The sequence below is a fragment of the Netta rufina genome, assembly GCF_964035555.1.
Source record: "Netta rufina genome assembly, chromosome: 4".
Taxonomy (NCBI): domain Eukaryota; kingdom Metazoa; phylum Chordata; class Aves; order Anseriformes; family Anatidae; genus Netta; species Netta rufina.
The window spans coordinates 35,920,400-35,947,161 of record NC_140127.1 but is presented as its reverse complement, the minus strand read 5'-3'; the positions used below and the strand labels follow the sequence as shown (position 1 = coordinate 35,947,161).

General features: G+C 37.0%; 1 protein-coding gene across 8 annotated transcripts in view; it reads left to right on the top strand.

Moving 5' to 3' along the window:
- GAB1 (GRB2 associated binding protein 1) overlaps positions 1 to 26,478 on the top strand; it is a 96,248-nt gene extending 69,770 nt beyond the window's left edge. For 2 of the 8 annotated variants that reach the window (XM_084285581.1, XM_084285579.1), the window contains 8 exons: positions 2,718 to 3,322; positions 5,254 to 5,339; positions 5,545 to 5,848; positions 18,473 to 18,562; positions 20,696 to 20,789; positions 21,123 to 21,246; positions 24,239 to 24,361; positions 24,601 to 26,478. In XM_084285581.1, coding sequence (XP_084141707.1) covers positions 2,718 to 3,322; positions 5,254 to 5,339; positions 5,545 to 5,848; positions 18,473 to 18,562; positions 20,696 to 20,789; positions 21,123 to 21,246; positions 24,239 to 24,361; positions 24,601 to 24,759 — 1,585 coding nt within the window. In that variant the 3' untranslated portion in view covers positions 24,760 to 26,478. Of the gene's footprint in view, positions 1 to 2,717; positions 3,323 to 5,253; positions 5,340 to 5,544; positions 5,849 to 18,472; positions 18,563 to 20,695; positions 20,790 to 21,122; positions 21,247 to 23,508; positions 23,585 to 24,238; positions 24,362 to 24,600 lie in introns of those variants that run through there. The other 6 variants (XM_084285585.1, XM_084285582.1, XM_084285583.1 and 3 more) reach the window with 5 other exon arrangements.
- The last annotated feature ends 284 nt before the right edge of the window (positions 26,479 to 26,762 follow it).

The window sequence follows — 26,762 nt, the reverse complement described above, 5'->3', positions numbered from 1 at the left end:
AAACTGCTTTCTCAGACTGTCTTCAAATCTTTGGTCTTGCAAAATCAGATTGGTTGCAACACATTCATATTTTGAAAACTATTTCAATAGACTAAGAATTTGATTCCGAAAGATTTCATTTCAAAATCTGAAGTAAATCAGAAAAGCCCTCTTGTAATGAGCAATGTGTACTGCTGCCATCAGCTAAGCAATTAACTGGTCTGGCTGCCTTGTGTCAGCTTTTGAAAGTCTTATGTTTTCACAACTGCTTGTGGTCAAGAAAGAATTAGCAGCATTTACTGAGACCTGGAAGAACTCCTAAATGTTGCTTCCATGTGATGGGTAATGCTTAAGCGATGGCATCGTACATGTGTTGTAGTTGCATCTTGAGCTTTGGATATATACCCCTGCATGTTGTGCTTATTTAGAGTCAAATATAACTTGGCATCATTATAATATGTCTCTATGTCTGTAAAACCACCGTAGTGCCTACAACTGGTAAGATTTTTAAGGACCCCTGCTCTGCTTTTGTGTGTGAAACTGTTTTATAGGTTGAGTTCTGGTGCACGGCTAAATGGATGGAAGTGATCCCAGTACATGTACAAGCCAAGAACTGAAAAATAAGATTGAGTCAACCCTTTTTTAAGTGCACTTCTATACTCTTTTTTTGTAAGATATATGGTAGTGCTTATATTATTTCTGTAGTTTGGGGAATTCTTTCATTTAAAAATATATCATGGTCAACTGGAATTAAAATTCCGATTCTACAATTAACTGTCAATGTCCAGCTTCTCTAGACTGCCCGCTTTTTGTAGCACATAAAATACAGATCACAATCCATCCTGTATTTGCTCAAGTACAATGCACGTGAATTTAACTGTGAGTTTGGCCCAGATGAATACCACAGAGCTAGAAGAGTGTCTTGAAGTGAGTTTTTGAATCCTTAAAATAGAGAGCAAGGACTGCATCAGAGCCCAAGCTCAGTGTGTTACTATGCACAATGTTCACAATCTGTAAAGCGCACTGTAACCTCATGTAGGTCCTTCAGTTGTATGTGCTGTATTTTTTTTTGCAGTTGTGTTAAATTTCCTGTGGTTCGTTAGTTCAATTTTTGAAGCTCTGAGACAAAGGACATAAACTGTTAACAAAGAAGAGATGCATGTTTTTGATGGTTGGCAATATAAGGAATGTAAGATTATTCACTTCCTTGGTTTTGCCAAGAGTAAATACTTATAGAGAACTTCTTTTAGGGGGTTCCTATTAAACCAAATGCAGATTAATGGTCAGAGACAGAAACTAATTCTGACCATTGAGCGAGAATGTTAAAAATAGTAACCAGAGCAAAATTGGTATATTAAAATCAAAAAGTGCAAAAAACAAGCTAATCGAAATAAATGTCATAATTAAAGGTAGAGAAAACATTTCGTAGGCCATTCAGGCTGATGGAAGATAGCATCTCTGCTGTTAAATACAGTTTAAAAAAAAAAAAAGTGTTAGGTGATTAGCGTTTTTCTTGACTGCAAATGTCCACTCTAAGCTAATCACATCAGTTCCCTTGATAGCTGGTGGAGAGAGGCACTTTAAGAGTCATCATTTTTGAGTAGATATTCAAGAAGAATGGGTTGTTTCATGCTATATCCATTTCTCCAATGACTGCAGAGGAAACCTAAGTGAATAGTACAACTTGTATTCCTTTCTCCTCAGGTTACCAGAACCCTTTGAGATAAATCCAGCTGTCCCTTAAGTAGAAAAAAATAATAATAATAAAAAAAAGTGATCTTATTGACAATTTGAAATTTGAATATGAAGGTCTAGTTGTGATCACTCTTAGAATCTCTAGGATGAGAGTCTTTTAAGGGAAAAAAATCTTCTGGCGGTGCTCGTACTGTTGACTTCCTGATTTTGTTCCTCAGAAGCTTTGCAAACTGCATGGTCCAGTTGCTTAATACGAGTAGTATAGCAGCTATTCCTTGATGCATACACATGCTGAGGTATTTACATATGTATGTATAAACAAGCACAATCATATAGTCCTGTGGTAATTAAAAAGGGAATTATGATAAAATAAACTGTATGAACTGCTTTAACTGCACCTCTGTTACTATTTTTGCCGTTGTCTTGACTTGGATTTAAACAAGGAGTAAGGCTTGGAATTTCTCTGCCATGTGGAGAAATGTAACTGGGGGGGCTTACATACCATCCCACCTCCTCTTCCCACCAGAATAAAAGAAATGACAGTTTTTGGCTTTCCCCATTGGGGAAAGTTGTATCAGTCATATTCGATCCTCTTTTTCACGCTGTTTAGAATTGGCAAGTATTGTGAACTCAAGGATTGCGTGCATTTTCACCTTAAGCACATCAAAGTGCTGCTAGTTCACAGGATGGGTTAAAACGTAAATCTTTCAACCCCTAAACAAACTCTGCTTTAGTTTGGCTTGGTATCTTTCTGGAAATCACTTGCTTTATGAAACATCAACTTGTTGAGCTGCTACTAAAGCTGCACACTTGTGTTGTTACCTGTTTCACATGCATGGGTTTGTATACATGTAATCACTTAGGATTCTGCTTAAATACTATTGTTTGTTTAATAGTTAGGTTCCTGCATCTCATTTTGGAAAAGCTGGAAAAGGCTGCCACACTTTTCAGTTGTTTACACTTCATATGTTGTGTTTACTATGTGTAATGTTTGTTTTCTTTGTATGTTCATCAATGTTTTAATCTCTTGATCTCCTGTGTAGATCTCATGCTGACTCTGCAAAATCCAGCTCTTCTGAAACAGACTGCAATGATAACGTGCCCTCCCACAAAAATCCTGCTCCATCAGTGAGCAAGCATGCTGTGAATGGCTTTTTTCAGCAGCAAGGTGTCTATGACTCTCCTCCTTCCCGTACGGGACTGGCATTGGCAGACTCCAGCCTTTATAACCTGCCTAGGAGTTATTCACAGGATGTTTTACCGAAGGCAGCGTCTCCAACTGGGACTGATACAGAAGGAGAGCAGCATGTTTTCAACACGCCATCAGCAACATCTTTGTTAGATGCGCAGTTGAGACACATCTCCATTAGTTATGACATTCCCCCTACACCTGGAGGTACTTACCAGATTCCACGAACTTTTCCAGAAGGAACAATGTCTCAGACATCAAAACTAGAGACTATTCCAGATATTCCTCCACCTCGGCCACCAAAACCTCACCATGCTGCAGATCGATCTCCTGTGGAAACATGTAGCATTACGCGTACTGCTTCAGATACTGATAGTAGTTATTGCATCCCTACAGCAGGAATGCCACCCTCACGCAGTAATACCATTTCAACTGTAGATCTGAATATCTTTCGTAAAGGTCAGTATTCCATGCTTTGCTTTGCTTTTGCAGGTATTGTATTAGACAATATTGATCTTGTGAAGAAAGATGTAATATGAATGGGTTGAATAATATGGGGGTTTGTTTTGTCACATACTTGCTTTTCAAGGACATTTTACAAAGCACTCTATGACAGTGAGGCTTAAAACATGTAAGAAAGCAGAGAAATAAGATTATTCAAGGAAACAGTCAAAATAGCAAAGCAGAGAACGTTGATACACGTTGTATGTTGCACTGTGGTGTTCGGCTTTAGCTAAAAACATTGGAAGCCCTAGACATCTTCATAGTATTATTAGTTTTTAGAGAACAGCAGTGAAGAATTAATCATAATTCTTCTTTGCTAATAAGGTCATATAGGTGAGTTCAAAACTGCTGCTATCTGTTCATCAGAACAGCCAAGGTAAGGTTAGCATGTTGTAGTCTGAATTTGCAGAAGCTGAAAGTGTATCACTAAGTTAGTAGGACTTGGTGTGCATCCAGAGCTTTGAGATCAACCCTGATCTGGTTATTGGTGCCACAGAACTTTTTCTCTCTTTGTGGCGGATATCCATACTGACATTTTAAAGTAAAATTAAAATTGTTCCTTATAGACACTTAAATGTTGGCATTTCAGACTTGCTAATGCATTTCTGTTATTTTTTTTTCCTTCAGCAGCTGGATATATTTCTGGGTACTAGCAAATCTGGTGGAGCTACTTTTACTTAAAGACTTTGGTGTATCTTGTTTTTCTGCCTGTTTGTTTGTTCCCATTCTCGTTTTCTCAGAGAACTTCTTGTTACAGAAAGCAGCTGTAGTTGTATTAACAACTCTTGGGCTGAGAGTTTGATTTCTTTCAGGTTCTCGAGACAAGTGGGCCTAAAGCTGTTATTTTTAAAGAAATTGTCAAATGGTTCGAGCTGATGCTAATGTTTGAGGGGATTTTAGAGTTGAGTTGTACTACCTATGGGATGGGAGGCAGAAATGAGGAAGGAGACAGGGACAAGGCTTTTGCAGGAGGCAATATACAGAAGGGGTGTGATTGTACAGGCACTCAGATATTATTCAATTTGTCATTCTTTTTTTTAGGCTAGGTGCAGTGTTATTGGTGGACTCCTGCTCTACTTTGCTATAAATGAGCAAAATGAGAGATGATAAAAAAATTTTGCATTAAAACTGAGATGATTAAAACAGAGATTATTAGCCTAAGGAAAAAGTAGCCTTCCAGTAAATGTTCTTTTAATTTAGCTCTCAGTAGCAGAAGTGTTTATTTTTCCTTCAAAGTGAAGATCTTTAAAAAATAAATAAAATAAAAAAATCCTCCTCTTCTTGATGTGGGCTGCCAAGAGCCAGGACCCTGAAAAGCATGAGATCTTTGTTTCTGTAGATGTTCATTCAAACTGAAAAACCCTGGAGACCCTAACAGGGGAGCTGAGAGGAGGGGGGCAGGGGATACATGAGAGGAATTTACCTGTTATTGCACTGGATTAAATTCTGTTGAATCAGCACTTTGCAAGGGCAGGGTATTCGGTCAGAAAATTTCTCTCCAGACTTAAATTTACATCTGTTGTTCATTTATTTTAGAATAGGTTTCTCATGAGGGCCCTGTATCTCAAAACCTGCTTTTATGTTAAGTTCTTAATGCCTGTCTATTTGAAAGGAAGAATTAACTGATTCTGTAAAAAGAAAAATTACTGTTGCTTTTCCTGCCATGGAAAACATCACTGTAAGATTTTCAAGTTGACTGGTAAGTGCTAAGTTTGTTTATGAACACAGTCAGCTCAAGTATATAGATAAAATCTGTTGGCCACAGCTTCAGGAGTTGTGTTTGCACGGTCTCAGAAGCAGACAGTAAATAACAGGCTCTGGATGTCTGGTGCCAAGTGACAGGAACAGGGATGATAAATAGCCACTTTCTCTTCTTGTTTCTTTAGAAATTAGTTCTCAAGACTGTTATGATATTCCACGAACGTTTCCGAATGACAGATCTAATTCATTGGAGGGCTTCCATAACCACTTTGTAAGTATGACTTGATCTTATGAGAGATGGCAGTGACAGTGCTTGAATGCTTTTTGTTCCTATGTAAGAAGGCAAGCCGTACAGTGTTTGTGTTTTTCAGTTTCAAAAGAATATATTAATCTGAGTAGATTAGGTTAAGAGATTCATGTGATTCACAGCTGATTGCATAACTTATTTTGTTAAAGGAAATATATGTTAATTCTAGAAAAACAGAAGCATGTTGACAGTGGGAAGTGTTTCAAGTGAAGAACTAGATGAAAATTATGTCCCAATGAATCCCAACTCTCCTCCACGACAGCATTCCAGCAGCTTCACTGAACCCATCCAGGAAACAAATTATGTACCAATGACACCAGGCACGTTTGATTTTCCGTTATTTGGAAAGCAAGTCCCTCCTCCTGCTCACATGGGTTTCAGGTCCAGTCCAAAAACCCCTCCCAGACGGTCTGTTCCTGTTGCAGAATGTGAGCCACCGCCAGTGGATCGGAACCTCAAACCAGACAGAAAAGGTGAGGAAAATGTCCAATAGAAGTTGATTCTTTCTATCTAATAAAATAGCTCTTGCAACTTAAATGATCATTTTCAGATATTATAACGATTTTTATCCTGTTAGCTATCCATACAATAGAAGAGTTCTAAAATGTTTTCACGATGTTTTAACATCACAGTAACAATGCCAAATACAAGCATAGGTTTACATTTAATTTCTGTAGTTATTAATCAAATATTAGCATAGAATTGCCAGCACTCAGAAGTATGAGTTTAGTCCTTGCACAGAGAGGACAGCCAACTTACCATGAAGAGAGCATGCAAAGAACTACATAGAATACCAGTATATAGGCATAATAATGCTTGGTACAGGAGCAGCACACATTTCCATTATATGATGTAAAAATTAATAACTATTTTAGGTATTTGCTTTTGATGTCAACATTGTTAGGAATTATATGAGAAGATTTGTGTATTGTGTGCTTTTTAGCCCTATTCCAAGTATGTAGTAGTCATAGAATAATTCTTACAAAAGCGTTTGAGTGAAGGAAAAAAATAGATTGAATGAAGTGTTAACCAGTAATTACAAACTGAAATGAAGTTTCAACATGATGTATAAGCAAGGAAAATCACTTGATGTTTGGGCTGCCCAGTGCTTAAGTGGTAGCAGCCACACAGGGCAGTCACAGGAAGATGTTTAACATGGGCTACGAGGTTACCATATAGGTTTTCCTTGGAATCCAAATGGGAGAAGGAAACTGCTAATTCAAGACAGTTGTTAAGGTATGTTCACTGTATTGCACAAGCTTGGTGCCATGCTTGCATTGCTATTTGTATAAACTGCAGTAAGTGAAAGCATATGAGCCTAGATTTTGAATTTTGGTGTCTTTATAGACTGTGATAGATTAAACAGTCATAAAGCAAAAATAAAAGTGGCTTCATGTGGGAATACTTTAAAGAGCTGAATGTGTGAGAGAGAACTGTTAAAAGTTTGATGGTGCTGCAACAACTTCAGTGACAAAAATGGAAAAAAAAATAAATTTGTACATGTCCTGCCAAAGCTATCCTTAAAACAAAACAAAACAAAACAAAAAACCACTCTTAAACGTAGTGCACTGGGTTTACTTTGCCTTAAAATATGGATTATTTAGGTAATGGGTGGTATTAATCAACAAATACTATGTGTTCAGATGAGGTTATTTGTATAGAGAATCACTGATAAATGGTTTAGACTTCCCAGTCAATCTGAAATGTTTTATCAGCCTATCAGAAATGCCTAAATTGTAGAAGAGGGAACTCAAGAAATTTAGGTTATATGTCTGCACTACTTTGTATTTGAGTAAAATCTGTTTGTAGAACTATGTTTAGGGAAAAAAAAAGTATTTAGATTTAGAGTGGCTGGTTTGATTTTGGAGAAAAACTCATGTCCTAAGCAGATGATCAAAAATATTAAGCAAATAAAATTTTATTTGGACATTTTTTTCCCTTAAGTGAAAGCAGCCTGTAAATAAGTTCATTGGACAGTATCATTATGATATAGATCATCTCAATGTAAAATGGGAAGTGCCACGTTTCATTCTGACTGTCCATGTTCAGAAAATTAAATATGTCTTGTTTCAAAACCTTGGCAGTCTTCTTGTGCCTAATTATTTCAGTGTTAACAGACAGTAGTTCTGTTTTATTTTTAAGAAATACTGGACAGTAACAGATTGAAACATGATACTGGAAAATATTCTTGAAATAAACACTGAACTGCTTGAAAATATTTTCCCCGACTGGCTGGTTTGTGTATTTTACTGATAAAATGCTTGACCTTCAGAACTGTTTAATTTTTATGTTGAAAAGCTTGGTTGATGGTGCAAAGCAGTCACATTGGTGCCTGCTGAGGCAGCGTTGCTATTCTTGCATCTCTCTTCTTGAAGCTAAGTTAGTGTTTTACCTTTTAAAAGTGGTGTGTAAGACTTCTGTTTTGCTCCTGTCCGCCAATGCTTTACAGCTAAGACAGACCTAGCCAACAAGAGGGAAGAGATTTTGAGATATACTAACACATCTCTTAATAAGTATAGAGGTGCCCAGTGTAACTTCTATTGGCCATATTTTTGCCTGCTGACTTTTAGAAGCTGAATCACTGTAAATTGCGTGATTATTTTATGCAGTGTAAAGGATAACATCACTTTAAGGCTAGCCATGAAAGTACATACTTTGTAGTGAATGCCTAGGGTCTGAAAAAAGAACACAGCTCTGTGAAGATCTCGAGCTACCAAGAATGATAATGATTCTGATTTATCAGTGAGGGTTTTATCTTAGTAACACATGCATTAGCTCACTCAAGTTTTATCAAGTCTGCTACTGTGAGACTTCCATTGTTGTGAAGAGCAGATACAATGATGCATCGGGATGGTAATATTCCCACTTCAGTAGCTGCTCTTCACGCGAATCACTTCTTCCAGAAGTACTTTTTGAGAGAATAAAACTGCAGTTCATGTTGAACTAAAATGGGATAAAACTTTGCTTTTAATTGGACCCTTACATGATGAAAGCAAGTATATGCCTCATGTCCTACTGCGTTGCTGTTTCAGCTTTCAAGTTCTTGTAGCAACTTCTATTATAAAGTTGTTTATGGTCATATAAATGTTTTGCAATGGTACTTTGCCACATATTAGTGCATAAAAAGTAAAAAGTGGGCCAGTATGTTTAATAATATCTAGGTAGACATAGGGATGAAATGGCACATAAAATAGTTAAGCTCTGGGTATTGATTTTTTTATTTTTCTTTTAATATGATTGGTTCAAGAACTTATGTTGGAAACCACCACTGCTTCTCTAGATGTGATGTTACTGCCCTTACTGAGATCTGGTGTATTGGGTGCAAGGCTTCCAGGTGTATGAGGGCTGTATTGTGTTCTGTCTGAAGAAGCCAATGTGCTTTTTTCATTGGTTACGGACATTACTGCAAAAATTGTATTTTGCACGGCCTACAAGTAGCTATTCCTTCTTTGTAGGCGTATTGAGAAGTATCATCACCTTTAACTTACTGAGCCAGAGCTAATGCTTCATGTTTCTGTGTGGGCCAGTGAAGTTTGTCAAATGTGATTTTAGCACTGAATGTCACAAAGAAATAATGCAGTGAAACTAGCACATAAGGAAGGCATTGCTTTTTAGTGTCACATGTACATGCTTATGCATCTCCTCTGTTCTACACTTGTAAGTTTACAGACAGTGTAGTTTGGCAATGGTAGGTAATGGATATACGGTAGTGATCTATACATGCTTGATCACTGATGTTCTTTGGAGAATCATGTACTAGGCAACAAAGATCTGGCAATTTGTCTATCAGCAGCAATGAGTGAAGGTGTAGGTCTTCACAGCTCTGATCTAAACACCTAAAGTTCTAGGGAATTTCTTAAAATTTTCTCAGTTGTGACAGAGGAATGAATTACGAAAATCAGTGATGCTGATAAACTAAATGTCAGCAAAACATATTTCTAAAAGTCACTAAGCTACATGCACAGTGTGTGGGCACTTCTTCACTTTTTGAAAGCCAGAAGTTCTTCAGCCTTCCCAGTAGGAGTAGCCTGAGCAGGAGGCCATGGTGCTATGAGATGCTCTGTGTCATTTTCCTCTGTTTTCTAGAATGGCTTTCTTCTAAGCATGAGGGGCTGGAGGGGCGGGGGAGAAAATGCGGTGCAATCTCAAGTCTTTTATGTAGTTTCACTCTTCTGGCTCACAGCTGCTTCTGTAAGCAGGGAGGGCTTCCAGTACTTTCTGCAAGTCTTGAAAGTCATTTCAAAACATGGTGTTGGCTTATGGTCCCAGTAGCTGGAATCAAAGCATTTTACTGTTTCTTTAGAGAAGCATACCAAAAGGTAAGTAGTATATTACTTGGGACAAAATTGAGAGCATTTGGCCAGATGCTTTTCTGCAGTCATCTGTAACTGAATGAAGAAAAAATATCTTTCCTTAAAAATGTGTTTTATTCAGGGTGCTGTTTTTTAATATTATATTATTATTATTATTATTATTATATATTGTCTGCACTGATTTTGTATTTCTGCTTTTTGGCTCTGGCTTGCTATGGTTGCATGTAATCATGATGCTAAATTGGAAGCACTGTTGCTAGCAAAAGGCTTCAGCTGGCATCAATGTTGCATCCATCCTTGCAGCTGGGTATGTTCTCTGAGTTGTTAAAAGGCTCTGTGACTGGTTCTGCTGGAGAATGGTGCTTTGGCATTTTACCTTGGGGCTCTCACATGTTCCTTTTTCAAAATGCTGCTTATCAAAGAAGGAGCAGTAGAGTTAAAAGTACCCAAGTGCAGTGAGGTGAGCTAAGGAAAGCTAAGGCTGCAGAGAGCAAACAGCCAGGTTCTCTTCTCCACCTTGTGCTTTCCTAGGGCTCTTCAAAATATCTAAAAAAGGGTCGTGATATGAGGCAAGGGATCCTGTGATCCCAGCCTGCTGACAGCTTGTAGGGCCCTAACAAACATTTTGCCACTTCATAGGGAACAATTCAGCATAGCAAAATGTCTTGGACAGGCAGATGCTGGTTGGCTGTGCTGGCAGTCTGTGGGAAGGTTTTAAGGCCTGACAGAAATCTGTGAGCTCAAGCAACCTTAATCTTCAATACAAATGTGGTATTTATTTGTAGATGAAGGGAAGCACATGGATGAAAACACAAGGGGTGGGGGTTTTGAATTAGGTTTTGTTGGTCAGGAGATGGCTGGAGCAGGAGTGAGCCTCTGTACCAGCTGCTGTGAAAACTCACTTAGCTAAGCTGAGACAGTATTTGAATGAGATGGGTTGTCTGTGTGCATGGTAATGACACCCCCAGTTGTAATTTTTCAAAGTTTTTTTTTTTTTTCAGTTGTGATTTTTCCCAAATAAACAATTTTGTGATGGAATTTGTAGCAGAAGTTTGTTCTTCAGAGTCTTAGTCTGGTGCTCTGCTTAGGGTAATGTGGTAACTTCCATTTTCTAAAGGGTAGCATGCCTTCATACAGGAGGGGATTTTTTTTTTTTTTAAGGTTCTAAAAAAGAAAAACATGAACTGTGAGCATATTGCTCAATTAACAAGTCATGCCCGCTATGGAATGAAAATCAAAAGTTAAAACTCACTTGATTAAAGTGTAGTGCTACTATTTTTGTAATGTTGTCGATCCACGGTATTTAAAAAAAACACTTCACAGAAGTCAGATTCATGCAGATACCGGTTCAGGGTCACTGGGAGGTGTGATGGAATGATGTATCGGTAAGGGAATTGCTAATGGTCAAGAACTCAGGATTCCCTGTTCCTTAGATACAACATTGTACTGGATTTTGTTCCTTGTGTCTTCACTGGCAATTATATTTATTTGAATGTCATTAGAGTTGAATTACGTTCAAGATGATTAAGATTTTCATTCTTAGTCTTGGATTGAATTTCACAGCTTATTTTGCTGATGGCAAGAATAACAAATAGCTAGTGTAATGCCTTTTCACTTTTTTTTTTTCCAAAAAATGATTTGTCTTTCAACAAAAATAAATCATCACAATTTTGTGTAGCGATGTTTCTTGCAACTTCAGTCCATGTGATTATCTTGAAAAGAAACTGCTGCTGGCCCTGGTAACTTTAAGCCCAGCAAACAGTAAACTAGGATTTAGAGAGAGTTAGTGATGTACTCATTTCTCTTCGTGCAAATAAAATACCCAGTTGCACATTAAAAGAAACAAAGGGAGAGGGGGAAAAAAGTCTCAGAGTTGGTACTTGTGACTATTTTAAAAATGTTGCTGCTTCTTGTTGAGTTCACTTAATCTGGTTGTTTTCCTTAGAATTTTTTTATCATTTAAGATGTTACATGACATAATTTATGTGATCAAACCACACAAGTGGACTGCTTATAAAAATCTGTCTTTTCCGTAAGTACTCATGAGCATCTCCCAACCAGATTAACCTCATAAATTATTTCTTTTCCAAAGTACATTTAAAAGTGTAGGCCCACTTTGAAGAGGGATTTATGCACAGAACTTTCACATGTGACAGGAAGCATCTGCCCTATTCTGGCCACCATATGACCCACTGATATGCTTCTGGATGACAGTCATAATCACCCATTGCAGTAGTTCAGTATGAGCCTTTAAAAATCTCAAGCAAAATCATTACTTGTTAAGGAAATTAAGAACCCTCATTAATAATGAAGTTTAGTTATAAATAGCCTAGTGAATAGTTGCCTTGTTAAATATTTACATGTGTTGAGTTGGATGATGTGAACATACTGTACATCCTGATATAGCAGGAGCACCACACCAGCATCCTGAAATAAAACTTCAGAGAAACAATTGAAACGTGACAACAGGAGATAAGGCTTACTTTAAAAAAGATGGAAAAGAGGAGGAAAAAAAAGGGGGAGAGGTCTAAAAGAAGTTGGCAACACTGCAGAGTTCCACACTATCATGATAGCTGCGCATTCTTAAATGAAATATCACTTAGGCTTCAGGACAAGTAGGCAATTAAAGATTGTGAATGATGGTTTTAATCCATAGAAAGAACTAAAATGAAGATCTGATGAATCAGCAACTAATTTTCATGAAGACTTTTTAGAGCAGAACTACTGTTTGTTCTGTTTTAGGAAATCCAAGTGCTTAATTGTTCTATTTACTCTTGGAAGTTACACTTACTATTTGTTTTGTTTAAGAATTATATAAAAAAAAAAGACAACACACTGGGGGATATTTTGGTGCTTACTCAGCATCCCTAAAGCAGGATGAATACAAATTTACTGATTCTTCCTTCAAGCTCCAAAGCCTTCCTCCACTTGTAGTACTGCAGGAGTATTATACTTCCTCCTTGGCAGTACTAAATTACTTCTATTAGGCTAGTTTTTGGTTACAAGCTTTAAATTAATTTAATAGTGCCTTGCTATGGTCCACCAATCCTTAACTTGCAGCTGTGATTGGTCTCAGAAAACTTTGAAACAGCAAATAATTCCAAGACTTCCTTGGATAGCTACATTACAGCTAATGAAGCTATTTCAGTAAATGAAGCTATGACTTCGTGGACGTAACCGTTTTAAAAAATTAAACAAGTTTTCTAATGACAAACTGCAAGAATTACTCTTATACTTGTAGAGATGGTGTTGTACAACTTCAGAGATCCCAGGGAGAGCAGGAACAGGAGAATACTGGTGATAACCCTCCATATTTTTCCTCTCATTTTTTTTTCTTCCCTGTATTTTAATGCCTCTTTAAGCAAACATATATATTTTTATGTACATAGTCATGCTATCCCTTTAGCATTTTTACTGTTTTAATATTATGTTCAATTTTTTCAAGGAACAAGTTGCTCCATTTTTCAGTTTTTGTTTAAAAAAAAAAATAAAAGTGAAAGCAATCTTAAGTAGTGTCCCTTGGACTTCATACATCTTAGTACAGCTTTAAGCTCCTAATCAATAAACACATCAGAACTCTGTACTTTGGTCTTAAACCACTACCTTTGGTATTGAAGGCTTTTAGTTGATCATGCGTTGGGGGATTGTTAAATATAGACATGTAGAATTACTTTCAAATTAGGGCAGTCGAATAGTATTTGGGTGATTAATAGCTTTGGTATTCTCTGAATAGTTTTTGTGGCATTTGGCAAGTATTTCATGAATACCAGTGAACCTTAACTGTCAGATACAGTTTGCCTTTATAATCAGATGTTTTTTCTAATTTCTCCTTAATTTCTGTAGTATCCAAAGTACCGGTGCTCCAAGAGAAATTGCTCCAAGAGAAATTATTTGGAGAATATAAAGGTGTCCAAGAAAACTGGAGAGCATCTCTTTAGATGACTGATTTTAATTCATAATTTTGAAAGAATGAGCTGGTTCTGCTTTGTTTTTACTGTTGTAAAGAGACCAATCATTGTTGTCTGTGTGGAACCACTGACCAGAGCTAAGCAGAGTATCGATATTCCTATTTGTTGCAGGATACTAGTATAGAAACGGATATGAATTTTGTACAACTAAATACATGTTTCTAATTAGAAGTACCTTGGCAGGAAAGAGCCTTAATAAAAACAGAGATGAAAAAGCAAATTCAGGATATTTGTGGAGCTTCATGTTGAAGACCATGTACTCAGGAATTGGAGTTCACTGGGGTGAGGAAGAGAAGGAAAGGGGGAGGTTATTCTGCATAATTGAAAGTCAAATAATAAACCCTGTGAGATTGAGACTGAGCTTCAGCCTCTTTTTTTTTTTTTTTTTTTTTTAAGGAAAAGGACACAGCAGTTCTGAGTACTGGAATTCTTGGACCTGTGTGAATTTCAGTTTCTCTAAAAAAATAAAAATAAAATAAATGCAGCATCTTTATGTATTTAATGGAAACTGAAAAATGCTCTTAGTTACGTTGCTCTCAAAATACTTCTGTCGATGCAGGACGCTCATGGATGTTTTTCCTTCTTGCTCTCCCCTTTCTATTCCAAGTAAAGCACTGCTTTAGCATTCCTATGTCTGATCTCCTTGTCTCGTGAGGATTAGAGTCCTGCTGGCCAGGAAACAGCATTAGCAGATCACACATTTCTGAAATTTTATGTCACATTAGTAGGTTTACTTGAAAATTTTAAGCTCTAAATACCTGGTGTTAAAAGAGTGTGTTGGCCTCGTTCATGAGGATGTTTGCAATTTCCTGATGTAAAATGCATTGCCAGCAAGCTATGGAGAGCAAGCAATCGCTCAAAAAACAAGCTTCTTTTTAACAGAAGTCTTGTTAGTACTATTGCTTCAAGGCTATAGCCTGAAAACAAAATGAGACTCTTCACTGGGTGCCTTATGTTCTCAAAATCAAAACTGCACTTACCTACTGTGGTGCTGCAGTGGGAAGCCTTCCTCTCTGCTTCCTCCTCGCCCTTCCCACATCGTATTTCAAGGTGTTTTTGGCAAACAAGAGAATACATTAGGTAATGGGGAAAAAAAAACAGCAACAAAACTAAAACAAAAAGATTCTTCAATTATACCATTATTTGAAATAAAATCAAACAAGTGAAATGGACTCCTCCTGATGACTTGTGAGACAAAGGCAGCATTGACACACACCAAAATGCCAGGAGCAGAATTCATGTCATCTGACTGTACTCTAACGCTGGATCCATAATCACTTGTTCTACTTGGCAGTTTTTACAAGCAGCCATTTGTTAGAAAAATAGACTTTGTTAGTGATGTTTCAGCACAGAGTGCCCTTGCACAGTAGTTGTATCACAGTGTGTAGAAACTGAGTTTTTCTGGCTGTAGCGTTTTGCATTTTACAGGTGGTGACTTGACTGAACAATAAAAACATCTAATTTTCACTTCTTGTTTGGTTGGTTTCACTTGCTGTAACTTATTTGGTGTTTTGGCTTTTTTTCTTCTGTGGGATCATATGCAGTTGTTTTAACATCACTTGTCTCCTTTTAGTTCAAAAAAAAAAAAAAAACCTAAACTGAATTTTAACCCAGATTTGTCATTCCTGGAATAGGTTTGTAAGTTAAAAGCATTGCCTCGTATGAGTGCCTAAACATTAGCTGAGGTAAACTAGGGTGAGTGGGCCTAAACCATAGGAAATGCATTTTTTAGTGTCACTGGTGTTGGAATGCCGTATGGAGCTGCGAGCTCCACAGACACTTTGCATCACCTTTAGTAAAGTAATTAAGGGAATGGTCCTATCACACTTCTTGGGAGATTGTTTTGGAGAATAAACATTGGAGACCAGTCCATTGTACAGGTACGATGCATTTTCTCTATTATATTCAACTTTTTACTCTGAGAGCACTTTGCTTCCTGCAGGCTTGGAGGAGCAAAGTAGAAAGGTTAGGTTCGGATAGCATCAGGGATTTCAATTGTAGTATTTAATCTTTTTCAATTCTAAAAATGTGGATTTCTGTTTGTAGATATGACTAATAGAGTAGCAGAACTGCTGATATTTAGATAAAGAATGGCAGTTTGAAATTCTTTGATGGGTTTATTTAAAATGTGCCTTTAGAGGGAGTTAGAGATATTATCAAGAACTTTTCTGTGCCAGAGCCTTACGTTATTTTTTTCTTAAATGAACAAAAATGGAGTAGAGGAGTTCTGCAATACAGACCCAAAAATAAGAAACATCAGTCTCGTGATTGTGATTTTCCCCCAACTCCTTTTCCTTTGCCTGATATCAGTTTTTTTTCTATTGAGATGTAAGCTCCTCAAAAGAGATTAGACTGTGTTTTTTTTTTTGATTTTGTAGAGACGGAAAACTTGCGCAAGTATTTTAATTCCCTATGACAAACTAACTAGGGTAACTGCATTATCCTGGCTATCTGGTAGCAGCAAGCTGTTTTGCCACTAAATTTATTTTAGGTTGAACAGTCTTTCTGCAGGAAGAGATGAAAACTCAGTCTATTTTATGCTGGAACATTTTGTATGTTCTTGTCTGATGCGCAAGAGAAATATTATAGGGACCTGTACTTATTTATATAGCTCTTCAGAAAGCCTCAGAACAGTTTTGAAGTGCTAAATTAAGTATGAGGCAGGCACTTACATAATGCCCATATTTTACAAACAGGGATAATCAGGAAGGTTAGCTTCAGGAGTTAGTTCAGGAAGGTCAGCTGCATGAGACCACATAGAATCATTAACAAAAGCAGAAATAATGAGTCACAACCCTGACTTCCCTGTGCTTCTCTCCCATACTGTTGGTTTCAGTTGCTTCAGCCTACATTTGGTTGTAAGAGGAGAGGTTATAAAGTACACGCTGGTTAAATCCCTTCATTAACCCTATTACATGTGCTAGATTTCTCACTGTATTTAAGATTGATGCTCATGTGTAAGTATGTTGATTGGCATTTTAAATTGAGTTGTCTTGGCCTGAATTTATTTAAATCAGGTAATAAAACTGAAACAGAATTAATATGACTAGGTAAGGATGTTGAGCATCAAATTGTTTTTATTAGACAACATTGGAATTTGAACTTCTAAATCTGTTCAACTGAGCTTGAGATCTTGGCCTTTTGTATAGGCAAGCTTTTATCATAGAGTTGTAGGCAAGATACTTAGGAATATTGAATCAGCTCAGAATAAACTTGGCAGTGTGTTGGGTCATGCTTTTGATCTAGGTCCAGTCAACAGCATACTTCACGGAAATACCGTGTGTACCATTTGACAGTCCAAGTCTTTGGTCAGCATTGCCCAGCCACTTGGTCTTTTCATCAGCACTTCTAGCCCTTTAAGGGATCGTCCGGTTTTGAAATTAGAAAAGAAGCCTTTGCGTGAAAATCATTTCATGTTCTTTTGTTTTAAAGCTGCTATGTGGCAGTATTAGTAAATAAATAGTCTTACCTGCATGGTCTCTTGGAAGTGCTGTGTAAAATTTAAGATACAGTAAAAAAAAAAAAATAAATGTTTACCTTTCTTATTTGATTACTCCCAATACTTAGCGATAACAGTAATAGAGCACTTCATATGCAAAACCCTTGGGCTAGGGATTTGCAAACTCCTGGTGTTCGTTGCCAAATCTATTTTTTTTACAAAGCCTTCTCACTCATTGCTGGTAGTACCAGCCCACATCTGAATCTGTGCCAGTCCTTTTTCCTTTTGTGCTGTAGGGCAACTTTTGAACATTATCAGCCTTAAACTTACTTGGTTTATTGTAAATCTTTACCTTTCATATGGCTTCTCGGTGTACCACTTGAAGGCACTCACTTTTTGTAATATTAAACAAACCCTTTGTCAGGTAGACTTTCATGACAAGTTAGTTATCGTGCATTATCGATCATATTTATTTAAAATACGCAGTGTGACCAGAACTGCTTGCAGAGTTTGAAGTTGGCTAAGAGGTTCCTTACTGAGAAGGGGGTTATATTACTACTGCCTGGAGGGAGCTTGTTAAATCTCAAATGTTTTCTTATTTTGTACTCATCTTGTTGCCAGGTTCATTTAAAAGGTTGCATTGTATGATAGCATAGAATATTAGGGAATGATTAGTGCATCTGTTGCAATTGCACATGTTCATATAGAACGGGAAAAAGAATTAGATGTCATTTTCTGATAGGGCTGTTTGCGGTGAGGACTGGAATGCTCTGTGCTGTATGCAGACTGGGAGCTTGGAAAGAAAGTCACCCTGTTTCTGCGGTGTCAGGGAGGAGATTTTGATGCAGATCAGTACAGACCTCTCGGTAACAAGTTTAACTACAGTGTGGAGCTCCTGGTGGCTTCTCAGCTAAGGGGGTACGTAGTGGGTAGGACGTTTCCCAAGACCATCCCTATTTCCAAAGTAATACTGGAGCTAAAGAGGACTTAAGTCAAGCTACCCTCAAAGAAATTATGCCTGAAAGGTGACTGTTTTCTTGTCATACTAGATATTCCTCAAATATGGAATTTATTTAATACAACTTGAAAAAAGTGGTCAGTTACAACATTTGTTGATACATGTTTTAGGCTTTCTGTACAGCTTTTATGCTTGCCTCCAGCAAATGACTTGCATGCAGTGTTTTCTTTGTTTCAAGTTTGGTGCTTAAAGCCTTTAGCGTGAGACCTAACTAGACTGTAAAACTCTTCCTTCAGCAGCTTGCTTGTGCTTGTGGTGTTAACCTTTCTGCAGGGGGTTGCGCTGTTTATTTAAAAAAAATCCATTTTCCAGTTATAAAAAGAATACTATATTAAGAGAGTCTTCTTTTTACCAATTAGGTCAAAGTCCTAAAATTTTAAGACCTAAACCACATGGTTTAGAGCGAACTGATTCACAAACCGTAGGTGACTTTACTACAAGAAGAAAGGGTATGTACTTGAGCACTGTATGTATATGGAGCTTTATAAAAATAAATAAAACTTACTCGAACTGTTACTCTATAACTCTCCTCTAGTCTTCTTACTTCTTTATCATCTAAGATCATAAACTTGTATCCCATGCCAAGCAAAAAACTATGTAAGAAAGTATAGCCTTTCTGTTGTGAACAGCAGATGAATACATTACCTTGACATCAACGTAGATGCTAGATCTCTTAAATTTTAGCTGTTCATATTTACTTTTAGCTGTTCGATTTACTTTTTTGTTTGTTTAGAAACAAGTATGTGTGACTCACATGTAAGTTGCTTGAACTGTCTTTTGTTAGGCAGTAAACCTGAAATCACCGTTTACTTGGGTCTTCTACTGTAGGTCAAATGCTGAAGTAAGGCAAAATATAATCCTGTAACTATTTAATAATAATGTGATTTACATAGGTAACTTAATGAACGTTGCATTTAGTCTGGGCTTAAATCAAGATGCTGAGGTAGTGCTTGATATTGGCACGCAAAGTAAAGTAAATTACAGATAGCAACACTTCTGTGAGATTTTTGATGTTGTTCAGTACCTTTGGTTGTTAAAGCCCATTGCAACCAGATGAAATATTCCTTTGACCAAGTCCTTTACTCTTTCTGCTGGAGTGGTACCTTGGCCACTGATTGTACCTGCCATTTAGCCTCAGGCCTTGACAGAGGACTGGAGCTGAGCTGATAATTTTTGTGTCACTCAATCTTCAGGATCATCTTGCCTGTGTAAAGTTCAGTTCTGCCACCCTATCTCGTATGATACCTTATACCTTGACACAGATGAGTTGTAGGTCCTCTTCTGAGGCTGTGGTGACAGCTTTTTATGAGCAAGTGAGTTAAAGTGGCACAATTACTGAAGCAGGCTCGATATGCTTTGAGTAATTACGACTTTTTAATTAAAGGAGAAAATTGTTTGGGATGCTGAAGACTTGTACTTATCCAGAAAATGTGAATCATAAGCCTTTGTTTGATATGTAAGATAGCTGACTTTTCAGTAAACTCTATCTGAGGAGTGAGTATAATGAAAGTATGATGAGTACAGTTCTGTTTTTTCCCTTGCAAGACAACCACGCTGATTAAGCAACTGATTTCTGTCAGTTCCTCATGTGGTCGCTTATGACAGTTCTTATTCTACATGAACTAGTTCTGCATGCCTAATACTTGATCTTGGTGAATTTGTTAATATGCAGCAAACAGATAATTTGGGGGACGGGTGGGGCTGGATGTTACTTCAATGGCTTTGCTTTCTATCTTCTTAAAACAGTTTTAGGGAGAATGAAATTGAGATTTGAACCGTGGCAACAGTTTAACCATACGTAATTTTGTTCCTTACGAGTCCCATGATCCTTCTTGATTTTTTTTAAAGGCTTAGGAAGGATGAAACAAAAGTTGGATAAAGAGATGATGTTTCTCACTAACAATCAACTTGTGTTTCTGTTCTGAAAATGGAATTAAAAAATGGCATCTTTTCTAGCACATTAGCTGTCACTGATGGCACAAACACGCTGCTCTGCTCTCCAGTTGGTGAGCACTGAAGCAAGCCAAACACCTTTTGGAACTTAAGTATTGGCTCATCTCTCCGTTCTGAAAACTTAGTTGCAGATTCTGCCCACACTTTGAGCTGTGAAACCTAATCTGTAGGGGCACATTCATGCAGTGAGAGCAGAGTTTGCATAATAATCATTGTCCATGAGCCAGGAAAAGTATACGGAGCTGGCTGTGCTGGTATTTTAAGCCAAAGCTGTCAACCCTATGTGCACTTGTCAGTTCAGCAAGTCATTGTGCCACTGTAAACACAGAACATGATGCTGCCATTTCAGTCTGTTCGAAATGTTAAATTATATGTTTGAGTGTATCTTGCAAATTCTTAATTTGTGTGTTTTTTTTTTTCTAAATACTGTTGCTTTTTAGTAACTGGGAAATTTAAACTACAAGTTAATGTATCATAGCTTTATAGGAATTGAAGTGTCTCCTTTTCTTAACTAGTTTTCACTATTTGAAAAACAGTATTTCTTTTTGGCATTTACACTTTGAAAAGCTATTAAATTTAAGTTTGTTTGGGAATGTTCCGTGCTTTAAGGTCGTCTGTTTCTTATATAGCAAAACCAGCTCCACTAGAAATAAAACCGCTGCCTGAATGGGAAGAATTACAAGCCCCAGTTAGATCTCCTATCACCAGAAGTTTTGCACGAGAGTAAGTTCCTGGCTTTTCTTCATTTGGATTAACTGTTTTTGTTGACTAGTGCTAGTATATGTGTATACACATCTGTGTTATATTCTCAGCCTGTGTAATACAGATTGAGGTTTCCTTTTGAAGTATGTGTGTATATGCATGCATGCGTTAAGACAAATTATGTCAATGATTTTTTATTTTGTAATATATGTAAAAGACAACATAACCAAAAAAATGCAACACTCTAGTAATCTTCAATGAAAATTTCAGCTCTAATGTGCTTATTTTTGTTGTTTACCAGGAGGTTTAAGATATTCAAGATGTATTGTTTGTAAAATAATTCCTGGTAATTAGCTCCTCCAGGTTTCCCATGTCTCCCAGACCGGATTCAGTTCATAGCACAACTTCCAGCAGTGACTCGCATGACAGTGAAGAGAATTATGTTTCCATGAATCCAAATCAGTCCACTGAAGACCCAGTATGTAAAATCTACATCTTAACTACTCTCTTCCTGTGCAGTCCTTACTTCTAAATCATGCAAACACAATACAAATCCTTCCACTCAACATCATCTTCTTTTATATTTCTAGATCAAAATAATAAATCTGTGTAATAGAACTGTAGTTTTGTTAGGATTTCACTGAGGAAGTTAAGAGTATAGTCATTTATAGAGGCTATGGTTAGTATATATGTCTGTTGTACAAAACAAGTCAACATTTGACTTTCTCTTTTACCTAGAAACTGTCTCCTCTTGTCTGCCATTGTTAGTTCTAGACTAGCAATTCGGTATCAGGGCATCAAGGGAAATAAATTATTCATAAAACTTCTAAGACAGGCTTAAAAACCTTTACTAAAAGGAAGATCTTCCATGAAATGTGGAAAGAATTGAGGGGAAAAAAAATAAGGATCGATATGTTTATATTCTGTTGAAAACAACAACAAAAAAGAACTGAGCTACCTCTGCTTTTATTAGATTTTTTTTTTTTTTTTTTAAAAAAAGTCAAATGGGGCTTTGTATACTAAATACGTATTTTTTTCACTTTTGGGGAGAGCTAATTCAGATGGTAGTTTCAAATATTTAGCTTGCAGTGCTGTCAGAGCTAGTTAAGAAAAATTAGTGATGTGTTCTGTGTGGTGGTTTGTTTTTGTTTGGTTTAACTGGGGAGAGAGAAAATGCAATAGCATTTTCAAGTAAAAGAACAGCAGTAAGCCTAGTCCTGGAGTGAGACATGGTCCAGAATATTCCTAAAGCAGTAGGGGGATACCTGCATTTTTGCCCCAGGATTTAAGTCAGGGTAGTTTCAATGCAATTACAACATTTTTAATGCTTGGATTCTCTTTTAGTGGGGAATACATTTTTCACCTTTAAAGCCTTACGAAGCTATGGTTTCCAAACCTTCTCTGGGGTAGAGCCTGCCTGCTGCCACCTTTTTTTTGTGCTGTTCATTTGTCTGCCTTCCTATATGGCATGTGCTATCCCGTTTCACTACGCCCTAGACTCTTCTCACAGTGCTGCTTGCTACCCACCCTCTGCTGTCCCACATACCCTTCCCAGTTCCCTCCAGCCTTCTACCTCCCGTGCTCCATGGCTGCCTGTGGATACCACCTCTTAGGTCCCCCAGGCAAGCCCCTCCTGCTGACTTCTCTGTGGTAGCTCGGACTCAGTGCAAGCTTAGGAGCCCGCAGAAAGTCTGGCTCATGTTTTGTGCAGTGTCCGACCTGCTGGCAATGCAAGTGTGCTTCTCAGGTGAAGCATGCTTCAGCAGTGGGGTGCCAGTGAGGTAAAAACCTAGCCCATCTCTTACAAGAGCACTGTGCAAGAGGCACTGGTAAGTAATTGGTCACATCCCATTTTACAGATGCAAGAAGTGTCCCGTTTTGCACAAATGTTTGGAGTCGCTTCTGCCCATAAGCAGAATTGCAGAATCGCAATTAGAAGTGGAGACTTCTGTTGATTCTTACAATGCCGTTTCAGGGGGTTTAATTTCAGTGCTAAGATGGTGTATTTAATTTTGCACCCAAAATGGCCTGTCGTTAGTATCTTCTGTTTGCTTGCACCATTCTTTCTTCAAGGTTGTTCTACAGATATCCTTCCATTTTCATTTAAGTATATTTTAATCTTGTTTTCTAATGCTTATGTTTCTGCCTGTCTAGTTCGTTTGACATAACATATCATTTTCTGTTTAATGAGTAAGAGCTTTTTAAGTTTATTCTGGAAACCTTTACACAGATCCCAATTTTTGTTAAATATGCAGAAATATGTTTAGAGAGTTTGGGCAACAAAAATGAACCTTTGTCATAGTTGTTTGTGTTTGTCCTTGTTTACCACTTAATGAGTTGGACGATACAGGTGCAATGGATAACATGAATTGAAAAAGCCCAGCCCATTAAGATTTAACCAATAAAATATTTTATTTCCTAGAGAACCTGAATGTTTCCAGATATGTCAAGGCATTTGTTTTAATGTGTGCTAATGAATTATATAGATTTCTCAAAAGTTTTGATTTGTTCCAACAACATCTTAGAAAGGAGTCCAGACTTTTTTCATCCTTTTCTGTCATCAGCTTTGAACCATCTTGTTTGGACATGTTGCACTTCTGTTTTATTTAATAAAATCAGCAATATTCTGCTTTCTTTCAAGTTGCTGTCAGCCTTACCCTTCTGTCTTTCCTTCTGCCTTCCTCTTCATTTTTTGCTGACTGCTGCCCTCTGTCTTCCTTTTTTTTTCTTTATCTTTTAGAGAAGAGTCCTTCTATTGTACTGTTCCTATAACACCTGTTAAGAGGGAGGGATCAGGCTGGGAGAGGACAGAGGAGGTGAGGTTGTAAAAGTATGGGCTAATTGAAATTTAGGTTTATGCAATACAACTTCAGTTCAGGCAGCTCTGCACAAATTTCCCAAAGTTTTAATATTTCAGTTTTATTAATTGAATAATACCTTTTGATTTTAAATTTAATTATGATAGCTTTTGAGTGACATGCAAAAGTTTCATTTGGAGCTTTACCACTATTGTAAGGCTGAAATTCTCCTAAGATATTTAATAGCAATTATTTTTTATAATTGTAATTAAGAAATGCTAGATTTGAGATGTAACAAATTCTTTAAGAAATAAATAAATGAAGGAAACACCAAAACTATTCCATTCTTATGTTGTGATATGAAAGGGGTACTAGGTGGAAGACAGACTGATTTGGTTGCAACCTTAACTTTGGGGGGTTGGTTTTTGGGTTCCGTTACCCAACCCCTCTTGGCTTTTGATTCTGTCCCAAGTTCAACATTGTTCCATTTCCACTTAAATTTGAATATACTTGTTGCACAATGTCAGTAAAACTTGCATGGTTTAACTGATTGTAAGAGCTCAGCCAGTTTTTTAACCTTGAATATTTTGACAGTTTATAATAAGCATATTTGATAATTTCAACTATTAACATGTACATTTGCAGCTGAAATTATTTGTATTATAATTTCAGAATTTGTTCGGTAGCAACAGTCTTGATGGAGGAAGCAGTCCCATGGTAAAACCTAAAGGAGATAAACAAGTAGAATATTTAGATCTGGACCTAGATTCAGGAAAATCTACCCCACCTCGTAAGGTGAGCAAATTTTGAACTTGTGCATGAGGTGCTTAGAATTTTTTCACAAGTAGTTGCTGGGAAAGAACCTCCAGCAAGATCACCCTAATTAGCTTGTCAAAAGGTCAGTTGGAGAGGTTCTGTTGGACCGGTCATTGAAAGTTACTTGTTCTGTATCTGTTTGAGACAGACATTTTATTTTCTAATAAATAAATCGTATGTTTTAACTTTTTTTTTTGTCCTCCCGTGTTTTTATCCAGAAAAAGAGCAGTGGTTCGGGCAGCAGTGTGGCAGACGAAAGAGTTGATTATGTTGTGGTTGACCAGCAGAAAACACTAGCACTGAAGAGCACACGGGAGGCATGGACTGATGGGAGACAGTCTACAGAGTCTGAAACACCAACAAAAAGCGTGAAGTGAATATACTGCCTTTTCTATGGAGAACAGAAAGGAGTGAATTTTGAAGAATTACAGGACCACAATGGCAGCATGGCTTGACTGTACAGTATTCACTGGTGCGTGAATAGGTTCTTGACCGAATAGGATGGAAGCCAAATGACACTTCAAATGTATCAAAAGAATTTTAAGATCATAAATCGGCTATGTGGTCTCTGGAAAATTTGCAACCTGTAAATAACGTGTAAAATAGTATTGCTTAGCTTTCAGAAAACTTTTTGTTCTGTAGTTAACACATCTGTAGTATTACCATGTTTATGCACTTTTTCAGTTACAATGTTGGTTCAGGTATTCCCAGTTAGTGTACCTTAATGCCTAATTTGTCTGGAGATTTTTTTCTTTACACTACTATTTCTTACAATGTTAGGTTAATTAAGCTACATGTAGATATGGAAATTAATATTTGAACTTCATTTAACAACTTAAAATTGATTTTTGCAGAAATACTTTCACAATTGAATAATCTACTTGAAATGTCAAGAGATGACCGTTAGTTACCTACTTGTTTATATTTAATACATGCGGAAGATTATTTGGAAGTCTACAGGTTACCTTCCTAACAAAAATTGCTGTGAGTTAATAATAATGAACTATACTGGGTTTAGACCTACAATCCTGGCTTATATGTTAGTTGTTAGTGGTGGAACTTCTATTGTATTTTATTAATGACAGTGTTCTGTGTTCGATGGGTGAAGATTCTGCAGGGTGGGATCTTACACTTTTAAAGACTGAATAATTAAATATCAAGTAAGCCTGCAAACCACTGATGGCATGCAGTAATATTGTGATCTCACACTTATTAACAAGAAATAACCTTTATATTATTTACAGAAGGTAGAGTATATAAATCAGGTACGTACCAAGCACTATTGTGCTAATACACTGATCAGGTTTAGACAATGAGCTTTAGTTTTGTACTATTTAGAAGTTCTAATGTCAGTTTTCAGTTCAAGATTAATGGGACAGTTTGACATTCACTGTTTGTAGTACTAGCAAAATACTGTGATTTTGAATTAGACATAATTCAAACGGAAATACTATGTTTTGACACCATAGTGCCCTTCTTACGATCTTTATTTTACTTCAATCTCCTGCTTGGCCTTATATTTAAATCCCTATGCAACTGATATTTTGTATCTCTGTTTTTAAAAATTAGGTAATATTCTTAAATGATCCCCTTGTAAACCACTTGTCGCTCTTTCCTGGTACAGGATTTTAAGCTCTGTATACTGTGATCCTTTATTTTACTATGCCAGTTCCAAATAATAATCTGCCTTGGTTTAGAAACGTGTTGTTTTTATCTGGAAGAACATAGAGCTCTTTAAATACATGAACGAGTTAGGTCTAGATAGAAAATTTACTAACGCTTTTTTTACACAAATGCCCGTAAGTAAGCGGTTGGTTTTATTTTCCCACCCAATTGTTTTATTTTGTCAAAGTCATTTAAAAGTTGAGTATAAAGCTGTGTTGTTTTCCAGCGTGTTGGCCTTAGTACTGTGCCTATTCTACCATTGGTTGTTTCTCTCCCCTCACAGCCACAATCTGCCATATGTAAATTATGTTATTTTTAACAAAGGTTCTTTTTAAATTAGTAATATTTTGATGCTTTGAATGTTCATTTAAAAACAAACAAACAAACAACTAAACACAATGCATTTTGAGGTGGATTTTAAATAAATCAAGTTGTTCAGTTTTGATGTGTAAATTCTGTCCTGTGAAACAGTGAATGGGTATTAATGTGTGTGTAAAGGCGCCTAGATACAAGCCACTTTTTTTCCCAAAGTTGTACATTACCTCATAGTATCTTTCAAACAAAAAGCATCTGGAAGAGTTTTGAAAACAAATCTCTGATGTAAAACCCTGCTGCAAGCAACTAAATATATCTGGGTCCCAGCCTTCTGGGAGCCAGGAAAAGTGATGTGAGCCAGGGGACCTCGATGGCTTAATCAAAAATAGTTGAAATCCTT